This window comes from Leptodactylus fuscus, chromosome 5 (assembly GCF_031893055.1).
Source record: "Leptodactylus fuscus isolate aLepFus1 chromosome 5, aLepFus1.hap2, whole genome shotgun sequence".
Taxonomy (NCBI): domain Eukaryota; kingdom Metazoa; phylum Chordata; class Amphibia; order Anura; family Leptodactylidae; genus Leptodactylus; species Leptodactylus fuscus.
In genome coordinates, this window is record NC_134269.1 from 36,182,337 (window position 1) to 36,203,692 (window position 21,356).

The 21,356-nt window shown below is 43.9% G+C and overlaps 1 protein-coding gene across 1 annotated transcript in view; it reads left to right on the plus strand.

Annotated features, from left to right (window-relative positions):
- The first annotated feature begins 1,936 nt into the window (after positions 1–1,936).
- The window catches only part of LOC142202664 (uncharacterized), a 56,466-nt gene continuing 37,046 nt past the window's right edge, over positions 1,937–21,356 (plus strand). The window contains exons 1-9 of the mRNA XM_075272908.1: positions 1,937–2,083; positions 12,106–12,270; positions 12,376–12,424; positions 12,524–12,673; positions 13,415–13,487; positions 14,797–14,991; positions 15,100–15,181; positions 15,284–15,400; positions 19,454–21,058. Of these exons, the coding sequence (XP_075129009.1) occupies positions 1,937–2,083; positions 12,106–12,270; positions 12,376–12,424; positions 12,524–12,673; positions 13,415–13,487; positions 14,797–14,991; positions 15,100–15,181; positions 15,284–15,400; positions 19,454–21,058 (2,583 nt within the window). The remainder of the gene's footprint in view (positions 2,084–12,105; positions 12,271–12,375; positions 12,425–12,523; positions 12,674–13,414; positions 13,488–14,796; positions 14,992–15,099; positions 15,182–15,283; positions 15,401–19,453; positions 21,059–21,356) is intronic.

Consider the following 21,356-nt stretch of genomic DNA (forward strand, 5'->3'; position numbering starts at 1 on the left):
CTATACCACTCCATTGCAGCCATTATACAAAAATACTATGTATTGGCAGAGACTGGAATGCCCTTGTATGCTGATAGCTGCAGCCATACATACCTCCCAACCGTCCCGAATTCCGTGGGACATTCACGATTTCGGTGATGTGTCCCGTGGTCCCGGTTGGAGGGAGGTATGTCCCAATTTCAACTCAGATCTGCACCTGGAGGACGCAGATCTGAGTTGAATACATACGTGACTAAAGCAAGGAGCTGTCACAGCTCAGCTCCTTGCTTTGCCGCTGCACTCCGGCTAGTGGCTGTGTAGACGCAATGTGATGACATCACATTGCACCTACAACTGTGTTAATGACACTGTGGAGAGAGCGGAGGGGGAGCAAGGAAAAGGTGAGTTTAAGTGGTTTTTATGTATACACATTGAGGTGGAACATGAAACTGGGGGCAGAGATGGGGGACATGAATCTGGGAGCAGAGATGGGGGACATGAATCTGGGGGCAGAGATGGGGGACATGAATCTGGGGGCAGAGATTGGAGACATGAATCTGGGGGTAGAGATGGGGGACATGAATCTGGGGGCAGAGATGGGGGACATGAATCTGGGGGCAGAGATTGGAGACATGAATCTGGGGGTAGAGATGGGGGACATGAATCTGGGGTCAGAGATGGGGGGACATGAATCTGGGGGAAGAGATGGGGGACATGAATCTGGGGTCAGAGATGGGGGGACATGAATCTGGGGGAAGAGATGGGGGGACATGAAACTGGGGCAGAGATGTGGGGGAAGAATCTGGGGGTAGAGATGGGGGACATGAAACTGTGGGGGGACATATAATTTACGGGTGACTGTAGGAGGATTATACTGTGTGAATGAAAAATGAATGAGAATGGGCGGGGTCAACATAAAAGTGGGTGGAGCTAAATTTGCTGCGGCGCGCTATGCGCACCGCACATTTTGTCCCTCTTTCAGTTCTTCAGAAGTTGGGATTTATGGCCATATAATCCTGCATGGACCACTATAGAGTAAATGGGGTAAAAGTCTGAATATAATACACTATCACCATAAATACATAAACAGGACAGCTGACTATTAAGCCTTATTCACATTAGAGTAAATGAGTAGATTCACATGTCTTTTATTGACAGACTGTGCAGGCTTACATCCATAGGACAGAGCTGCAGTACCTGCACTCACCACTACTGTTTGAGCGGCGAGCGAGGTGCTTGGCTTGCGCTATATAAACATTACTGAGATCTGCGCTGTTTCGGATAAGCCATCACGAGTAGAAATCAGATACCCCCTCTAATATTGTCAGTTATACAGTCATGTTATATTATTTTTCATAACACTCCTCTGTTAAGGGAACATTTTTGGATAGAGGGGCATCTAGTTTTAAGCCCTATCTAACTATACTATAATACATAAAATATGGCTTTGTGTCTTGTGAACGACAGTGCGACATTGATAGTGACACAAGGTCCATCTGTGTGGGCAAGTAAGCACTGACAGCGGAAATTTGCCTCGTGCACACTACACCTGTGTGTGACATTGGTTTCCTTACCCCGCCATGTAGTGCAGCTGTGTATCTCAGTAATACATGTGTGGTTAGAAGAAGGAGGTAGCATTTAGTTTCCTTCATACCGCTCTCGACTTCCTGTAACATCATATTCTAGGGAGATGTTGAGTGTTCTCTACCATCAGTCTGTTCTGTCTTCTACTACACTGTAACTTTGGACATGTCCGGAGAATTACTTGACCATGGATACATCTCGCTTCCTCTAAAGTCACGCTCAGTCCTATATACATAGCTGGAACCGTCAGTACGCTTTATGTGCATCTTTACCTTGACTTATTTTTTGGCCTGCGTTTCACCTCACTGTTTATGAATCCATCGTGAGCTATAAGGACCAATAATTGCTTCTCCAAAGCACCGCACCTTCTATCATGGCCTTCATCTTGAAGCTTCTTGGATATGGAGGGGAAAAGAAGCGCTTAGTGGAATGTCAATGGCTCCGTCGTGACATTAACCCTGGACAGAACTGGGAAATCCTCACTGAGCTTGGAGATGGGGCGTTTGGAAAAGTATACAAGGTAAATACTACAAAATCATGAACAATACATGGGTGTCTATGATCCTGTGTCGTGTCCTTGTATCTTGGCTTGAAGCTAAAGGTTAGTATACCGAGCAATAGTGAGGTGCCCTTACTTTCTGGGGAACCCCCTAAGGATAGATCCATGAGAAGTAACCTGACAATGGCGTACCTAACATTACACTGTTCAAGCAGTGTCATGTGGGCACTGTATAGCAGTATATAGCATATAGATCTTTGGGTTTTAGATAGATTAGATAGATAGATAGATAGATAGATAGATAGATAGATAGATAGATAGATAGATAGATAGCCGGAGGCCCCTACGTAGAGTTGTACTGGCCCAAAATTGGTTTTTCATACTGAAGAAGGTCATTGGTATGTGATCTGTGGAGGTCCAACGCCCAGACACCATGTAGATCAGGTGTTTCAGTGGCCTCTAAGTACCAGCAGTGGCTAGAGGACGGGCCATTCCTATTCAAGCAGTGGCCTTGTTGTCTGGGGTTGTCTGGCTAGTATTTTATTTTAAAAGGAAAAAGATCAGAAAACCCCAAAGAATTTATACTTAACTTGCCAATCCCCCACTGCTTCCATGTCAACTCTTCTCTGGTATCTAGTCCCTAATTCTTGTTCTCCCTTAACAAACAGCCAATGCCCCTTGAGCCAACCACTGGCTGCAATCAGCAGAGTATTGATTTTCTGCGTGCCAATGGGGACCAGGAGGTAGAGACCAGCAGGGTCAGAATGTGAGACAAGGGGGAAAGTTGCACCAATACACCCCTCGCTTCCCGTGTCGGGCTGCAGACACGGTGACGCTAAGCCAGTCCAGGACAGCTTGTCCTGGACTGGCTTAGCTCAGCAAAAATGCCGTCCTCCCGAGGCCCTGGCATAGCGCCGCCTGAAGCGGTCGCTTCAGGTCGCCTCATGGGAGGTGCGGCGCTGGCTGCAATCTGTGACTACAGTTTAGGTACAGTCTAGACCTATTCGGTATCTGTATCAATAATCATAACACCATAAACAAAACCAAATTATAACAAAATACATTTTATTATTACAAATGACAAAAAAGAGAAGAAAAGCAAAATATTTAAAAACAATCAAAAAAAGTGCATCAAAATGGTGAGTGGAGATCGCAGTGCTGCACCAAGAAGTAATGCATACAATGTAGGCGTGCAGCAAATAGCACTATAACAATGTCAGTCTATAATGTGCAGAAACAACTACATGTTCCATAAAAGATGTTATAAGTGTCATATGAGGTATGGGGCAAGCTGAAATAACAGGGGTTCACCATGACCCTATAAAAGAGTGTAATAAGTAGTAGGGCAAAATAATGCTCAAAGATATATAATAAGGCACCAACATATGTGACCACAATTTAAAAAGTAGCCAGATATTCCAGCAAGGTGTAGATACATGTATATAACAACAGATGCTTATCACTGTGACCTCCACCCAGTGCCTGCAGGAGTCTGCGGTAGTCTGAGACACACTTTCTGTCTCCATATTGGTAGAGGCTGCCTCTATCTCTCTCCCCATGAAGCTTTGTATCCTCTGCTTGGCTGCTGTATGTAAACACAAGTCTATCTGAAGCTCACAAGAAAGTCAGTGCATGGAGGGCTGATTTCTCCTAAAACAAGGGTAAAATCTCTCTAAAATACAGATTACTGTCTTTGCAGACCCCCGAGTATAATGATCGGAGGCACGGGAGAGGTAAGAGATATAAAAAAACACTGTTACTTACCTCTCCACGATCCGGGCAGGCCTCAGGCCTAGTTGTCTGACGTCTCTGACGTCACATGAACCCGGCCTGCATCCCGGGTCATGTGACGTCCAACGTCATTGAAGAAGGATGACAGCGGAGGCTGACAGCTTAGGAGCCGGGGGACAGGTAAACAACAGTAGTTTTTTATGTTTTTATTCCCCCAGGTCTCCTATTATTATACTCTGGGGTGTGAAAAGACCCCAGAGTATAATAATTGTTTATGGGTGTCCACAGTGGAGCATACTACTGAGTGCAGGGGCGACTATGGGACATAATACTGTGTGCAGGGGCAACTAAGGGACATAATAGAGCGCGCAGGAATGCGGGTGGTCAATCGAGGTCTTCGGTGTCAGTTGGGGGGGCCATGTCAAAAGTTCGCCACGGGGCCCCGCCATTCCTAGCTACGCCACTGCACACGGTAGAAAAATATGATGATCAAGTAAATGCCACATGTATAATAAAGCAACAAATAGGATATGCATTATGGTCCAATTCACACAGCCATGTCCGTTCCGGGAATTTGGTGCATATTGTGGCGGGACAGTGTCTGAAGTGTACACATGGCACCATAGTAGTTCATGATGTTGTGTTCCAGAATGATATTGGCACTATTGTCCTACACTGTGAGGATGGGACTGTAGAGCTGCTATAAGGCCGGGTAAGACTGAGGCCCCACGTTGCAGAAACTCTTAATTTTTGGTTGCAGCTTATGAGTCAAAGATAAGAAGGACTACAAAAGTAATGGGAAATATATAGGATGTTCTTATACTTCTACCTTCTGCTCAATCCACAACTAGCTTTGGCTAAAAAAAAATACCATGTTTCCACAACACAGGAACTAATTTGGTCATCTCACCTACCATATTTCCTGGCATGGACACTGCCATGAGAATTGGCCCGTGCTATGTCTCCTGGGTCATAGTAGTACTATGTGCCACAAATACGGTAAATAAGGGGAAAATAGTATTTTCTTTAAAAAATAATAATAATAATCCTTGCATTGGCCTTTTCTGTCATGTTGATACAAATTCAATTCAACCATATTTGCCCCTGCACCTCAATCTTTTCTTTAATAAGGTGACTACAGGAAACGGCCGTCATTTCGGCACCTGCAGGGTTTTCCACAGTAACATATCATTGCCTAGTTATTAGTATCAGAATATCAAAGTTGTAATATGTAATTTTTTCTAGAACTGCAGAGAACCATACCCCCGCCTCTCTACAGTATGTAATAGGGAAACCCCCCATTCATCTCACCCACCTTCTCTCCAGAACCTATTGAGTGCATTTAAAGGGGAGACGTCAGAAATCCTGATCTATTTTAATGAATGCCACATAAAATGATAATTCCAGAAAACCCTTCCATATAACTCTACAATGTGATGTTCCTCTGTTATTCTTCTTGTAATAGCAGGAATTATTTGTAATAGATTAACAGGTTGGACAGTTTGATGTACATGGAGATATTAACTCTGTGATGTCAATGTACTCAGACATTTCCAGGAGGAATAAGAGAGCAACGCTAAGCAAATCTAAGAAGAGATGTTCCATTATTATTATTCATTTATGAGGAATACAGGAACGTACTAAAACCGAGATGTCAGGAGAGGTGATACGTCCTCTTAAATATTCGCCTCCATTTAATTCTTCAGCCATGGCTGTAAATCCCTGCGGTCTCGTAGCAGGATGAAGTGCTCTACTTTCCTTCAGTGAACCTGCAATCTCTAAAAGTTTTTTTTGTAAAGTACAAGTACAACTACCCATTAGATCTATGTGCATGTCCCAGGTACATGGAAGAACGGCATGGATAGTAATGGGTCCAGATGGCACCCTGAGATCATCCATGTGCTGCCCATGCCCACATGGACCCATCAGTAAGCCTTGGCCACAAAATGGACAGGAATAGGACCTGTCCTGAGTTTTGCATGTGTATGGCGCCATTACAATATAATGGGTCATTGTGTTAGCTGTGAAAAACTGACAATGTACATTCTTATGTACATAGAGTCTTAAAGGCATTGTCCCATTATGGACACTTATCCACAGAACAGGGGATAAAAGCCCGATTGCTGGGGGCCTGATCGCCACGTGATCATGAGGACTGGAGGCCAAAAGTCACACTAAGGCTTCCTTGTGAATGGAGTGCCAGTATTTCTATAGGGCTGCAGACACATTACAGTCCTGGCAGCCCCATAGAAATGAATGGAGCGGTGGTCATGCAAGCATACTGGCCATCAATTCACTAAGAGGTTTCCCCCCATCCTTATGATCAATGGGGGACCCAGCGATTGTGCCCTTAGCTATTGAACAGTTATACTTTGTCCTATGGATAGAGTATAGGTGTCCATAATGGGACAACCCCTTTAACTCAAACTTTAATGACTTCGTATCTCCAAAAAAAAAATCCATAGTGAAGGAATTTGGCATTGATAGTAAAATCATAGTATCCTTTCGGCTGAGGCTCCACGTTGCAGAAATGATTTGGCTGCGGTTTTTTTTTATCCAAAGCCAAGAATGGCTACAAAGGAATGGGAAATATATACAGTAGGAATCTCTTATACGTCTCCCTTCGGCTCAATCCATTCCTGGTTTTGACCCACCGCCAAATCTGCAACAAAAAGCTGCATTACCGCAACGTGGGGACTCAGCCTAAATCCGTTTTACGTGTTTTTTTTTATAGTGTCACACTATTGCACCCACATGTCTGCACTTATTGGCTACGGGCAAGCTTAGGGGATTTAGTTTCCTCTTTTTGCTAACGCTTCTGTGATTTACAATCACATATATGACATAACTTCCTACCTTGGCCCAAACAAGCAATGTCTTTCCCATAAAGAACACTTAAAACTGAGATCACTTGTGAAATTTGGCACTGCTGACTGTGCTATTCCAAAATATTGTAAACCCTGATGAACCGGCAAATCACCATGGAATGGAAGGCAGAATACCGTATATACTCGAGTATAAGCCGACCTGAATATAAGCAGAGGCCCCTAATTTTACCATAAAAAACTGGGAAAACTTATTGACTCGAGTATAAGCCGAGGGGGGAAATGCAGCAGCTACTGGAAAATTTCAAATATTAAAATGGTCGGAGTTTTTGGGTACAGTACAGTAGGTGCTGGGGAAGGGGAGGGGGTGTTTTGATTGTCTGTCTGCCCCCTCCCTGAGCTTGAGGACTGGGTTTTTTTTTTCCCCCACTTGGAATTCAGTCTGGCTGAATATAGGGGATCTGCAGTGCTCCTATTAACCCCTTCCCAACGGAACAGGAGCACTGCAGATCCCCTATATTCAGTAGACACAGGGATACGTAATGTGTTTGTGTCTCACAGTCATTTTCTACTTTTATATGTATTCTAGGGAAAGGAGGGATTTACAACTTTTATTTACTTTATTTTTTTATTATATTTTTTTAAAGTTTTTTTTTTCACTATTATATGGGAGATTCTATACATTACTATTGCGGCTGGTCATAGCCCCTCCCCCCAAAAAAGAATTTTTTTTTTTTTTTTGCTTGACTCGAGTATAAGCCGAGGGGGGCTTTTTCAGCACAAAAACTGTGCTGAAAAATTTGGCTTATACTTGAGTATATACGGTAATATTACGAACCAGTGAGTCCAGTAATTGGCTGCAGCCATTGGGTGCAAAGGGGGTGCAGAGGTAGCAATCACTATTGGGTTCTAAGGGGGTCGAAGTTCTCTCTATAAGATAAGAAGCCACCAGGATTATGATGACGGGGCCCCATTACAAATTTTGCATTGGAGCCCAGGAGCTTCACATTACGCCCCTAGCGGCAGTAGTCATGCAGATGTTTAATACATGACCACTGCGGCAAAGTAAACCAAGACCCGCTGAGCCGCAGTGCAGGATCGGGGACAGATTTAACAGTTGATGGTTATATTTTTTTTATTTTATCACATTCCCCGCTGTCAGACATGCTCTGTTTTGGGGTTTTTAAAATTCTGAACAACCCCTTTAAATATTTAGAACCTTTAAATATTTAGGTCCTGGACAACCCCTTTAAATATTTAGGTGCTTTTATCTATTCAAATATAGGCTTATATATGCATACAGTATACGCCACGATCTATGTACTAAAATAGATGCTCGGTCGACTGTGAATATTACTAATGTGTGTGGTTAACCCTTTACACTAAATACCGTTTATATTAATATTATATCATATTCTATGTAATAGACAATAACTTGTGCCCTATTGTTATTATGTGAAATTTGTATTTCCTATCTCATTAGTATTTTCACACCATTGTAGCAATAATATAAATTTAATTTTACAAAATTTTTGTTTCCAAATTTGATTTTCCTGGTTGGACCATAGTGAAGATCATTATTTGGAGATCTGGAGATTGACAAGACATAACATAACATTGTATCATATTCCAACACAGTTCTACATAGTATAGCAATGTAAGAAATGCTCAAGACTCCTTTATGTGAAATCTTATCAAATATTTATGGACAAATCAGAGGCAGAGAAATCAGAGAGAACCAGTTATCGGCAGAGAAAGCTCAGTGTTTGATAAGATGTCTCATGTATAGTGACTACGTTTCCTCAGTCTGACTGTTTGGGCATTTCCTTTTAGAACATACTTGTGCAGTAGAATGAAAACCACAAAGATTTCCGACATAAGATGAAGATATGTCTGTCCTATAATGTTCATACCTACGCTTAGTATCTGCAAGAGGGACTGAAAATTCAACCTCAAGGCCGGGGCCCCACGGGACGTAAACGCCGCGATTTGCCACAGCGGGAAAAATCGTGGCGTTTTACAGTGCAAGCAAAGTGGATGGGATTCATGCGTGTCCCATGCCCACTGTGGCTTTTCAAATCGCAGCATGTCAATTGTATCTATGGAAGCGCCGGCAGCTTTCCCGTAGATATAATGGGAAGAGAAAGTCCGCGGAGGAAAACTCGGTGAACTTTCTCTTAAAAGCGCTGGGCAAAGAACTGCAATGCATTCACGCAGCGGTTCTTTCCGCAGCGCTTTAGCTGACAAGCCAGTATTCTTGCAGCCGTCTACTGTGACATGTCAAGGCAATGCCACTGAGTTAATGGCATCCTATAGCACAGCACAATATAGTATACATAGGGGCAACATGCAGTCTGCAGCACTGGAGTCCTGGGTTTAAATCCCACCAGGAACAACATCTGCAAAGAGGGAACAATGGGAACAATGTAGTATTACGATTTGGGTCTGCCATGCTTTTAATTATATACACTGTATGTCATTAGAGGGGTCTTATTCTTTCCACCTCAACCATCCCTCAATGCAAAGTATGCCCATACATAAAGCATTTTACTATCAGGATTAATGGTTCCAAGAGGATGTGAAGAATCTGATGATTTGTGGTAGGGCACCATAATCCAGTCTCTTTCTTGATAGGGGCAGTGACAATTTTTTATGAGCATTTTTATAGTCTACAGAATGTTACTTCTATAGGTTGTGCCATTAAGGAGACATACTCTCTATCAGGGCAGCGGATAAATGTCCAATTGCCTGGAGACCCAACAATCAGGCCCCAAGCAATCAGAAGAATGGAGGATCGAAATTCCACCTAAATCCCTCTTGCGATTGGCACTTCCATGACCTGTGCTCCTTTCACTTCTATGAGGCTGTGGGATCTTCAAGAGATTCATAGCAGTGAATGGAGCTTCAGTCACGCAAGCCTATGGAGTTCAATTCACAAGGATGCTTTAGGAGGCAAATTTCGGTCCCCTGTTCTCCTGATCAATGAGGGACTTGGTGGTCATTGAACACTTATACCATCCTATGGCTGGGGAATAGGTTTCCTTAACAGCACCACCCCTTTAACTGCAATGCAGTCAAGAATGAGACACTATAAGATAAAGTGGATAAATTCAACTCAGTTATGATATTTGATATCAAGAGAATAACTGCATAATATAACACAAATTTATATATAATCACCTGATATTATAAGTAGAGATGAGCGAACACTAAAATGTTCGAGGTTCGAAATTCGATTCGAACAGCCGCTCACTGTTCGAGTGTTCGAATGGGTTTCGAACCCCATTATAGTCTATGGGGAACATAAACTCGTTAAGGGGGAAACCCAAATTCGTGTCTGGAGGGTCACCAAGTCCACTATGACACCCCAGGAAATGATACCAACACCCTGGAATGACACTGGGACAGCAGGGGAAGCATGTCTGGAGGCATAAAAGTCACTTTATTTCATGGAAATCCCTGTCAGTTTGCGATTTTCGCAAGCTAACTTTTCCCCATAGAAATGCATTGGCCAGTGCTGATTGGCCAGAGTACGGAACTCGACCAATCAGCGCTGGCTCTGCTGGAGGAGGCGGAGTCTAAGATCGCTCCACACCAGTCTCCATTCAGGTCCGACCTTAGACTCCGCCTCCTCCGGCAGAGCCAGCGCTGATTGGCCGAAGGCTAGCCAATGCATTCCTATGCGAATGCAGAGACTTAGCAGTGCTGAGTCAGTTTTGCTCAATGTGTGATGTAGCAATCTGATGTAGCAGAGACGAGGGTGCACTAGAACCCCTGTGCAAACTCAGTTCACGCTAATAGAATGCATTGGCCAGCGCTGATTGGCCAATGCATTCTATTAGCCCGATGAAGTAGAGCTGAATGTGTGTGCTAAGCACACACACATTCAGCACTGCTTCATCACGCCAATACAATGCATTAGCCAGTGCTGATTGGCCAGAGTACGGAATTCGGCCAATCAGCGCTGGCTCTGCTGGAGGAGGCGGAGTCTAAGGTCGGACCTGAATGGAGACTGGTGTGGAGCGATCTTAGACTCCGCCTCCTCCAGCAGAGCCAGCGCTGATTGGCCGAATTCCGTACTCTGGCCAATCAGCGCTGGCCAATGCATTCTATTAGCTTGATGAAGCAGAGTGTGCACAAGGGTTCAAGCGCACCCTCGGCTCTGATGTAGCAGAGCCGAGGGTGCACAAGGGTTCAAGTGCACCCTCGGCTCTCCTACATCAGAGCCGAGGGTGCGCTTGAACCCTTGTGCACACTCTGCTTCATCAAGCTAATAGAATGCATTGGCCAGCACTGATTGGCCAGAGTACGGAATTCGGCCAATCAGCGCTGGCCAATGCATCCCTATGGGAAAAAGTTTATCTCACAAAAATCATAATTGCACACCCGATAGAGCCCCAAAAAGTTATTTTTAATAACATTCCCCCCTAAATAAAGGTTATCCCTAGCTATCCCTGCCTGTACAGCTATCCCTGTCTCATAGTCACAAAGTTCACATTCTCATATGACCCGGATTTGAAATCCACTATTCGTCTAAAATGGAGGTCACCTGATTTCGGCAGCCAATGACTTTTTCCAATTTTTTTCAATGCCCCCGGTGTCGTAGTTCCTGTCCCACCTCCCCTGCGCTGTTATTGGTGCAAAAAAGGCACCAGGGAAGGTGGGAGGGGAATCGAATTTTGGCGCACTTTACCACGCGGTGTTCGATTCGATTCGAACATGGCGAACACCCTGATATCCGATCGAACATGTGTTCGATAGAACACTGTTCGCTCATCTCTAATTATAAGCATTGAGGGAGAGGTTCCTAGGAACACAAGCCCAAATGGTAATGCTCATTTCTGGGAGGAATAATAGGGGAACAATACAATGCAGTCCTAAGATAATGCTCGAGAATTGTAATTTCATGGGCAATAGACTTCAGTTCAAGGGCAATACAAATACTAAAACGGACATGTCAGGAGAGGTGGCAGATCCTCCTAGAAAGCAGTTATTGTAGAGGTTGTGATTGAAACTGGGATTCAATGCTAGCTGGCTCCAGAGTCAATATTGTCACATAAGACTGGTATACATTAGGCTGAGGCCCCACAATGCAGAATAGCTGGTTTTTGTATGTTGCAGATATTGCTGCTTTTTTGAGCGAAAACCAGGAGTGGATTAAGGAGAAGGTAGAAATATAAGAGCTTTGGATATATATCACATTTCTGCTGTAGCCATTCTTGGCTTTGGCTCAAAAAACTGCAGCAAAATAAGCTACTTTTCCGCGATGTGGGGCTTTAGCCTTAAAGGGGTATTCCCATCTTAGACAGTCATGGTTGAAATCAGAATATGCAGCTGTAACTCCCAGCTACCAGCTGTACTACGGTGACTCCATAACACCTATTACTTCTATAGGCATTATAGAAACAGACAAAACAGCGATGTGACTTAAGACCCCCTCAATGTCTGCAGATTGTTGCTCATTATTACATAATAATGTTTTTGCAGGCACACCATAAGGAGACACAGGAGCTGGCAGCAGTCAAGATTATTGAAATTTCATGTGAAGAATCCTTGGAGGATCATGTGTCTGAGATTAATATCCTGGGGCAATGCCAGCACCCCAATATCCTTAGACTCCTTGAGTCTGTTTTTTGGGATCAACAGCTCTGGGTAAGTGTATGTGATGGTGTTGGAACAGTAAAAGCATCAGAGGGTACACTGAAAGTGGGGTAATACAGAACTCACATTGGGTGCTGTGGATTCTCTCTTTCTCAGATTATAATGGAGTTCTGTGCTGGAGGAGCGCTCGATGGAGTAATGCTGGGTCAGTAAAAACACAATCCTATTATGTGGGCTATGAACATTAGTGCAAACGAAGTCACTAATAATGTCTCATTTCTATATAATATCCTTCCTTATGCAGAGCTGGGACATGGTCTGAATGAGGGCCAGATCCGGGTGGTCTCTTACCAAACTCTCCTTGGTCTCGAACATTTACATTCACATAAAATCATCCATAGAGACTTGAAGGCTGGAAACATATTGCTAACACAACATGGAGACGTCCGTCTAGGTAAGAGTTATTCGCTATTAACAAAAGGTCACATTGCAAAAATATCTATATTGGCCAGTTCTCCGTCCAACATGTACATAGGAATCAACTTGTTCTATTGCCATGGCCTTGGGTCACATGTACACTGGCATACTATAAACATATATTGCACAGTTTTGTAATTTGGCACCTATGGAGCCATAGTGTACCTGCTCAAGGACTGTTTTTTCATATGAAAAAAAATAGCATATATCATTAGTAGGGTTGAGCCAATCTTGAAATTTGAGGATCAATTTTAAAATCCGATTTCTGAAAATTTTCCAGCCGATCCCGATCTTGATCGTGATCGTGAAATTTTATCGATCGCTGATCGGGATCCGATCTTTCCCGATCACTCAACCCTAATTGTATATTATATATACAGTGTGGTTGAGCCGGTCTTGAGACTACAAAATCCGATTTTCGATAATTTTCCAGCCGATCACGATCGTGAAATTTGCTCGATCGCCGATCGAGATCCGATCTTTTCTGATCGCTCAATCCTAATCATCAAGTCTTGTTATGGAGTTGTACCACCCTCGAAGAAACCAAAAGTGCCATAAAGCTCCTATGTGACTTGATCGATCAGAATGAAGTCCTTCCTACTCATAATTTCTTCCACTGGCACTAAGGGTACTAAGGCAGGATTTTTTACCCTCTTGCCTGGTGATACAAATTTTTCCTATACATGCATTAAACATATTTATGTCCTTTCTCTGTCAGCTGATTTTGGTGTCTCTGCGGTAAACAACCAGACCCTTCAACGTCGAAGCTCCTTTATCGGGACTCCATATTGGTGAGAGAGTCGCATCTTACTTATTTGCTCGCTATTAACTGTAAAACTAAGGGCTCGTTCACACGGACACTAAGGGGGCGGATTATGGCGCGTAATCCACGTCATAATCCGCCCCCTCACAATGGTGGTCTATGTAGACCGCCAGGTTACTTTTTTCCGTGAGCGGCAAAGAAGCGGGCTGCCTCTCCGAGCCGCGGCATCTGCCTGACGGCAGCAACCTCCGGGGTCCGCCATTCATTTGAGCCTGCTCCGGAGGGGGAAGCCGCGACTGTCGGAAACCGCAACACTCTTGGTGCCAAAATCCGCCCTACCGCCCTCCGTATGAACTAAGCCTTATTGTACAGTAAGCCTCATGCTATATGGACTATAATGCAATGGATACTACAGTAGCTCTTAGATTAGAATAAACCAGAAAGGCTAGCCTTTGCTCCCAACATACTCGCTCTCATTAGTGAGTAAAAATGGGCAAACCTCTCAGGATTCATTTCGAGTCGCTTGGGTCCAAGATTTGATTTGGGTCAAACAAGTTTGGTACAAATCACATCTTAAAATGGCTTAAAACATAGTGTATAACACTCACAGGGCTACTAGAAAACTATCTACACAATTTTTGGCTCTCTAAGGCAAACACAATTGACGTTATGACATCATAATGCTCGGCATGTCCATGTGACCAGTAGTGGTCCAATCACAGGCCCAATCACTGGTGGTGACTCCACACACCTGACGTCACCAAAGGAGGGCCAAAACGGGTAGTGGAATGTGAGTATGAATGTTTTTTTGGGGGGGTTTGTCACTTCCCATGGGCCTCAGAGTATAATGTGGTGGTCATTTTAGTTTGCCTGATACAAATTTCCACTTTAATTAATTTAAAAAATAACAATTTGGAAAATTCCAAACTTGGTTGGGTACGAGTTGGTTCGCCTATCTCTATTAGTTAGCCTTGGGTGCCCAGGACCCCGTTGGCAGTTTACCAGTTGTTCTTTCCAGATGAACTGTATCTGGTACTAACCACTGCAGACTGGGAAGACCTCACAAGATTTGTAGTGTTGGAAATGCATTGACCCTCTGCTTGTTAAAGTTGCCCAGATGCTTACGCTTGACCATTTTCTTTCCTTCCAATATACAACTAATATCAAGAGAATAACTAATTGTTGATATATCCCACCCCTTGACAAATGCCACAGTAACAAGAAAATCAATGTTATTTCCTTCATCAGTCAGTGGTTGTAATCTCATGGCTTATCGATGTGTGTGGTTAAAGAAGAATTTAAAGGTTTCCTTTATCTTTTTTCATGCATTCTTGTAGGATGGCCCCTGAGGTTATAATGTGTGAGACATGCAAAGATGCCCCATATGACTACAAGGCCGATGTCTGGTCTCTAGGCATTACTCTTATCGAGCTGGCTGAAACTCAACCTCCAAACCATGAAATGAATCCCACTCGTGTCTTGCTCAAGATCCTCAAGTCTCAACCACCGAACCTAAAGTATCGGCAGTTGTGGTCAGTTAAGTTTCTGTAATTATGAAGAAACCTTCATATTCATTCAGTTAATTCCTATTTGATATATTTAGTTTAATGTGTGTTATTTTTATACCATATCTTAAATAGGTCTCAAGACTTTAGAGACTTTCTAAACAAGTGTTTACAAAGAAATCCCCAAGAACGATCCTCAACCAGTGAGCTTCTTAAGGTTAGTTATGGTAAAGACATTGGAAGAGCAGAGAAGATGACACAAGACAGCTGATTGTAGTAATTCCGTCTTTGTGGGGTTTTTTTAATTTCTTTTATCTAGCACTCCTTTTTCTCCAATAACATTGATAACACTCCACTACGAGAACTAGTGGCAGAGGTTTTAGCAGAGGTTACGGAAGAAGAAGAAGATGGTAGTCCGAAGGATTGTGACTCGTTGGTAAGAAAAAAAAGCTTTCTTCAATGTTCTTTAATCCTTAAAATTAAAATAATCTCATTACAAATGCGATATATTATATATCACACTGTATAGCACATGCAAACAACACAAAGCAAGTACAGAACGTGGTAAATGCTGTATACATTGCTGTTACTTGTCTGGGGCCATTTTGTGACCTATTTACTATTGTCATTTTTTCCTACTTAAAGGGGTTGTCCCATCTCAAGGATCCTACTGGTAGCTTATATAAATTGAAGACTTTTCTTAAATATCTTGCTTTAGAAATGCTGCTTTGTTTGTCTGCTATGTGAACTTATTCCTCCCATTGTTTATACACAGTTTTACCATAACCACGGACCTGTGAGATAGGACGAGAAAGCCAATAAAGCAGTCTGTTATCTCTCTATGTAAACACACAGATAACACTAAGTCTGTTCTCTACAAGCATCTGCATATTATCTGATCTACATAAGCATTGTGTCTTGTTCAGCAAGATGGAGGGGGGAGAAGTACAGGAAGCGAGAAGAAGAGACAACAGGCAAGCTGCTGAAAAAGTGAGATGGGAAAACCCCTTTAAGACTGAGGCGGACAAAAAAGCTACATTTCTACACAGGGCTGCCATCAGGAATTTTGGGGCCCCATACAGCCTAAGTGTCTGGCCCCCCCCCCTCCCCCGCCATTTTAAAACGACCTTATTTTGCGACACACCAATTCTGTATTACATTTCCCTTTATTTAGCAGCATTACAATGCTTAATCAGATTCTATTTGCAGGTACAATCTGCTACGTGTGAAAGCGCCTATAGAGAGCCAACACCATCTATAAGAGCCCTCCTAATAAATCCTCAGGGCTTTTTCACATTGCGTTTTTGGCCTCCCTTGCCGGCATACGTTGGTAACCAGTCAGAATCAGCTGTCAACTTATCCCTGCACGAAGAACTGGCCATTAAAAAAAAAAGGGGGGCCTGCAGTTCTCCGTGCAGGGATAAGTGGGGAGCTGATTGTGACTGGTTACCAACGTATCCCGGCAAGGGAGGCCAAAAACGCAATGTGAACACTCCTTTAAAGTGAAAGTCCCACCCCCAAACAGGCTGCTATGCTAGTAACATAGCGGCCTACATCATTATTATTCTCCAGCTAAAAACTTATATATTATATATTATTGCCTCAGTTCCCTCTCCGCAGTGCCGCACACCCGATGTCCCAACAATCCCCCCCGTCCACCCTCTAACATCTTTCCATTGCCCCCTGTACCCATACCTCCCAACTGTTGAAGAACCAAAAGAGGGATAAAATGTGCGCCGCGGGAAATTTAGCCCCACCCACTGTTATGTTGACTCCGCCCACTCATTAATTTTCATGTGCCCGCACACTGTATAATCCTCCTACAGTCACCCGTAAATTATATGTTCCCCCTCCGTCTCTTCCCCAGCTTCATATACACCCTTCATCTGCCCCCAGATTCATGTCCCCCCATCTCTGCCCCCAGATTCATGTCCCCTCCATTTCTGCCCCCAGATTCATGTCCCCTCCATTTCTGCCCCCAGATTCATGCCCCCTCCATTTCTGCCCCCAGATTCATGTCCCCTCCATTTCTGCCCCCAGATTCATGTCCCTCCATCTCTGCCCCCAGATTCATGTCCCTCCATCTCTGCCCCCAGATTCATGTCCCTCCATCTCTGCCCCCAGATTCATGTCCCCCCATCTCTGCCCCCAGATTCATGTCCCCCCATCTCTGCCCCCAGATTCATGTCCCCTCCATCTCTGCCCCCAGTGTCATGTCCCTCCATCTCTGCCCCCAGATTCATGTCCCCCCATCTCTGCCCCCAGATTCATGTCCCCTCCATCTCTGCCCCCAGTGTCATGTCCCTCCATCTCTGCCCCCAGATCCATGTCCCCTCCATTTCTGCCCACAGATTAATGTCCCCTCCATCTCTGCCCACAGATTCATGTCCCCACATCTCTGCCCCCAGATTCATGTCCCCCCATCTCTGCCCCCAGTGCCATGCCATCCTCTCCATCTCTGCCCCCAGATTCATGTCCCCCCATCTCTGCCCCCAGTGCCATGCCATCCTCTCCATCTCTGCCCCCAGATTCATGTCCCTCCATCTCTGCCCCCAGTGTCATGCCGTCCTCTCCTTCATCTGCCCCCAGTTTCACATAATCCACATTACACTTACCTTTTCCTCGTTCCCCCGCTGCTCTCTGCGCGCCTCTCTCTATTACTGGCGCACAGTTGTAGACGCGATGTGACGTCATCACATCGCGTCTACACTGCCGGGTAGCCGGTGGCAGCGGCGAAGTGAAGAGCTGACACAGGTCAGCTCCTCGCTTCAGCGGCTGAAGTGAGCTGACCTGTGTCAGCTCCTCGCTTCGCCGCTGCCGCCTCTCTCGCTGACGCTGACACATATGCGGCTGAAGCGAGGAGCTGACCTGTGTCAGCCCCTCGCTTCGCCGCTGCCGCCTCCCTCATTAACACATATGTGGCTGAGCAAGCCGCATATGTGTCAGCAAGAGAGGCCGCAGCGGCGAAGCGAGGAGCTGACACAGGTCAGCTCCTCGCTTCAGCCGCATGTGTCAGCGAGAGAGGCGGGCAGCGGCGAAGCGAGGAGCTGACCTGTGTCAGCTCCTCGCTTCAGCCGCGTATGTGTTCAACTCAGATCTGCGTCCTCTGGACGCAGATCTGAGTTGAAACAAGCAGGTCATACAATGACTGCTGCCGGCGCCAGGGGGCCCGGGCCCCCCCAATTTTTAAATTTGGCCGGGCCCCTGACGCCAGTAGCAGTAGTACTGGCCTATCGGCGGCCCTGCTTCTACAATGTGGTGGAATTACTACATCTTTTGTTGCAGATTTTGTTGCAGTTTTTTGAGCCAAAGTCAGGAGTGAAACCCTTACACTTCTCCCTTCCGCTAAGATGACTCCTGGATTCGGCTCAAAAAAGCTGCAAAATCTGCAACAAAAAAAGTTGTGTTTCCGCAACGTGAGGCCATAATCAAAAGGAAATTTCATACAGGATCAATGATAGATGCCTGATCGCTGAGGGCCCCATGTTGGAAATTCCACCGATAACTTGAATGGGGTTTTGGACTGATTCCATCATGTCCACTGACATTGCATGGGACAGTAGTAAGAATACTTGAACACCACTCCATTCAAATTCCACTTTCATATACACACTATCCTAGCACGTAAGGTGGGTGCAAGTGCAAGGTGTTAATTCACTACACTCTCTCAATCTTGCACTATAACCTTTCCCTCAGGCTGCAAAATGAGCAAAATCACACAGTCCATACATCCCAGATACACGCTACCATTATCTACTGATACCATAGGGACTCAACACACACTCACTCCTCCCACCAGTCAGTCCGTCAAACAAACTTTAAAAGGCATTATATTTGTAGAGCATACAAGGGCTAACATGGAGTGAACACTTTTATACAAAGAGGTTCAGTGCTTACAAAATTATACAAAAAGAACCAAAATAAAAATGAAACCGTGTACAACAAGCAAACAGTTACACAATAAAAGGGGAGAAAACAGGGAAACCTAAGTTACAAGCTACAGTCCTTCCGATTCCTTTGGATGTAAACAAGATGGCCACACTTAGATTGACTGACCCCCAAGGTTCCTCTGATTATATTCAAGTTTTATATTGCTAGGTCTTGACTTTGGTTTCAGAGCCATCTTCTGGATCAATATTCTAATCCTTTATCAGTGATTCGATAAGTATCACAATTATTTCTCCTCCCAGGGCTGTTTGGTTTGGGGTCTAAATAAGGATTCCCATGTACAGTTCAAAGCCCTATATATATAACCCTTTTGACATGTATATACAGTTAGAGACTTTCATTACCTCCTCCATGAATCTAGTGAGGAAGAACTGGAGGCGCTAGACTCCTGTTCTAGTGATCACTGAGTGTCCTAGTGGAGTGGCCCCAACCAATCAGACAGTCATTGCTTATTCTGTGAATAGATGGTCAGGGCCAGTTTTGGGAAAACCTTTTAAAATGTATTGAAGTGCAACCTACAAAAATTTTGCTTTATTTTCAGAATGATGTTTCGCTCAATGTCCAAAGTCACGAAGTTCTTCTCCGGCACACTTCTGAGACTAATGGAGATGACTGCTCTGTGAAAACAGAAAATGACCGGCAAGTCATCCAGGAAATAAATTCAACTGAAAATACAGACCAGAAGCCTACAAAGAGAGTACAAAAAAGAAAAAGCTTCTTGAAAGAGATGCGTAGACGTTCAGCTCCTTCTTTATCGAGGGAAGTCAGAGCATCTGTTAAATGGAGGGTTGACACTGAGCATCTTGACACAAAGAACAGAGAACACATCAAACAGCAGCACACACCGCCAATGAACTCTCATGGTAACGTAGAAAATCCTGAATTAGAATTATGTCCATCTTCTGGAGCATTAGTGGAGAAGATGGACAATACTAAAGTCATTGAATTGCTTGATATGCAAAATATGGACCCTCTTTGCCTTGCTAATGATTCCAAGGAGAAAGTTAGTGTAGGTCTTCAGCCAACTCCAAAATTAGTCCATGAAGATCAACATGATGTCATTACTTCTATAAATCAACCAGGCTGTAGAGCCTTGGATTTGTTTAACACCCTAACACCATCTATCCAGAGGTGGAGAAGTACTGAAAATCTTAATTCTTCAACCAAGATGTTAGCAAAGACATGGTCAGCACCTTGCACTAATAAGAGGAATTCCACTGTTGCTTGGATAACATTGGAGGCAGAATTATCCAATACACCAACACAGCCAATAAAAAGTTCTAATGGAATTTCACATCATCCTGAGGTCAATGATAAACAACCTAAGACAGATTCTAATGAGGATGAAGAGAATAAGACTGAAGACCAAAGAATTTTTCGTCATATCAATGATGGACGCCAAATCACATTTAGATGTTCTTGGTCTGTTCCTCAAAAGGAGAAGTCTACCGCAATACGGAAATATCCACATTCATTTTCATATGGTAAAAAAGCATCAGTAAAATGGGTTGCTACAAAAGAGACAAATGTAGCCAAGGAGAAACTTATTACCAGGCGGATGAAGTCGGCATCTTTAGAACTAATAGTAGATCCAGCTTCTGAGGGTACACGAGAACTTGGTGGACATCTAGTTTGTCTAGTGGACAAGGAGAGTACACACACTAATGAGATTGTAGAAGAAGATCTAGCAAACTCAAAAGAAACTACCTGTAAGAATGGTGAAGACCGCCATACATCAAAAGACTACAAACATATAACTAGACCTCTCACACCTGTTATTGGCCCTACATGTGATAATCATTCTACAAAGACCTTATCAAGACGATGGACAATAGCAGGTTCGGGGGAAGAAATCCACTTGAAGTCACGGTGCAGATTAACAGGGCTAAACTATGAAGAAAGGAAAGAACATGTAAGAAGAAAGAAAGACGACCAAAGTGATGAAGGTGTTGATGATGCCAAAGACAAAAGTGTGCCTTTAGGTGAGACTGATGTTACTCGAGGACATGGAGTCAAGAAGAAGTTGACCTTTGCCAGATGCTCATGGAGTATACATCCTAATGAAGTCAGTAGTGAATCCACTATACAGAAGGAAAATACTCAAGACATAATAAACGTAACAGAAGATGGAACTTCAAGAGAGGAGGTAAGAAGCATCAAAGATAAAAGTTGCAAAATAACATTAAATATATAGCTACCCATACACCGTGGGAATACAGGATTATGCCATAGATCCACATATCATTACTTTTGGTAGGTTATGGGAGTATTCTGATTATTTATAGTTATTTCCTATCCACCGGATAGAGAATAATGGTCTGATGGGTGGGGGCAATCATGAGAATGGTGTTCCCTTGTACCTCCATATAAGCGAAGCAACTGGTTGCACATGCATGGTCCATTCCCTTCTGTTGGCCTACTAGAGATAGTGAAGCACTGTACTT